The sequence below is a fragment of the Poecilia reticulata genome, linkage group LG3 (assembly GCF_000633615.1).
Source record: "Poecilia reticulata strain Guanapo linkage group LG3, Guppy_female_1.0+MT, whole genome shotgun sequence".
NCBI lineage: Eukaryota > Metazoa > Chordata > Actinopteri > Cyprinodontiformes > Poeciliidae > Poecilia > Poecilia reticulata.
In genome coordinates, this window is record NC_024333.1 from 26,176,876 (window position 1) to 26,178,403 (window position 1,528).

A 1,528-nucleotide genomic window follows, 5' to 3' on the forward strand; every position below is an offset into this window, starting at 1 on the left:
ATTAATTTAATTATTGGGCACAGACAGTAAATTGTTTCTGCATTTTTCACAACAGAGAGCTAGATCTGTATATTTTTTTCTTTATTTCTTGTTTTTCCCTGAAATAATTTGACATACTTATAAATGGAATTGTTAAAAATTTGACTAGACAAAACACAAAAAGCCCCTAAGATGTCCATTAATGCCATTTTTTAAATTGTTTTCACCTKTTTTGTTGTGGGATTRATATTCCATTTTTGCCTTAATTTTWAAAAAATAAAAATAATGCGTTTAGTGATTTATGTGCATCTAGTGGACGCAGATATTTAGTTTCAGATTACTTTAACCATAATAGTTTCTTAATAATTCATTCTTGATAGTTCTGATGTAATCTTAATGATGATCTATATTTGCCCTTTGTTGTAGGTGATGAAAAACGCCAGACCTGGAAAGAAAGAATATGAAATGGAAAGGTAAGTTGTAATTTTAGTCTTTATCAGTGGATTTGCTGCTCTGCATTTGCTGACGAGAYGTGGAAGCACAGCGCCTTGTTCTGATAGATTGCTGTGAGACTTCTAGCTCATATTTGTCTTTCATTTTTATATTTGTTCTATGGAAAGAGAGAGAGAATATTAGCTACCCGTTCTTCTGTCTTTATTATCCCACCAAGGATTGCKAAGGTCATTGAAGTTCYTGACCGTAAAATAAATGTTACTTAATGCAGACGACAAACGTTTTCACTGAAGATGACTGGGCTCAGATTGTTTACTTTGCTTCTCAGTGGTAATGCTGTGTTTCTGTTTTCATTTTTAAGTCTGTTCCAGCACTATTGCTACTCCAAAGGCGGGATGCGACACACTTCCTACACCTGCATCTGTGGAACGTGAGGCTTTATTAATAAAATTAATATAAACTACTATTGAAGTTTATTACTTTTTACTTGATGATGTTCAATTTCCGTAGCATTTCTTTCCTTCTCACATAAATCCATGTTTATCATACTTTTCTTATAGGATTTAGTGCATTTAAGGTATTTTTTGAAGCAGAGTCACATTTAATTATTTAAATACTTACAAATGAATCWGTTTCATAAACTCCTTAAAAGTCTGAAGAAGTAGCCTTTGTTTCCAGGGAGMAATCTCTACTTTCTAATCTCAAACAGTATTCCAATCAGTGAATTGACAGAGCTTGACACAATCAATAATTAGTCTGTAGTCGGGTTGCCATGTGAACGGCCCTACAGGGACGTTTCAGGGTGATCTGGAGAAATAAACACAAAGTGATTCATATCTCACTTTTTGAGTTTATGAGCTTAAAACACGAGAGAAAAAATTGTATTGCCAGTTAGTTTATGATCTATAAACATTGCAGAATAACTGTATAYCAGAGAGCTGAAGCTGTGAAATGTTATTGATTTCTTTCCTCCYCATTTGCTCCCACCAGGGGCAATAATTCCTCTGTCCTCCACTACGGTCATGCTGGGGCTCCAAATGACAAGACAATTCAAGATGGAGACATGTGGTGAGCAGACTTTAGTAGTTTTTCATCA

General features: G+C 34.4%; 1 protein-coding gene across 1 annotated transcript in view; it reads left to right on the plus strand.

Annotated features, from left to right (window-relative positions):
• pepd (peptidase D) overlaps window positions 1–1,528 on the plus strand; it is a 16,219-nt gene that overhangs the window by 10,665 nt on the left and 4,026 nt on the right. Inside the window, exons 9-11 of the mRNA XM_017303872.1 lie at window positions 406–452; window positions 794–862; window positions 1,423–1,500. Coding sequence (XP_017159361.1) covers window positions 406–452; window positions 794–862; window positions 1,423–1,500 — 194 coding nt within the window. The remainder of the gene's footprint in view (window positions 1–405; window positions 453–793; window positions 863–1,422; window positions 1,501–1,528) is intronic.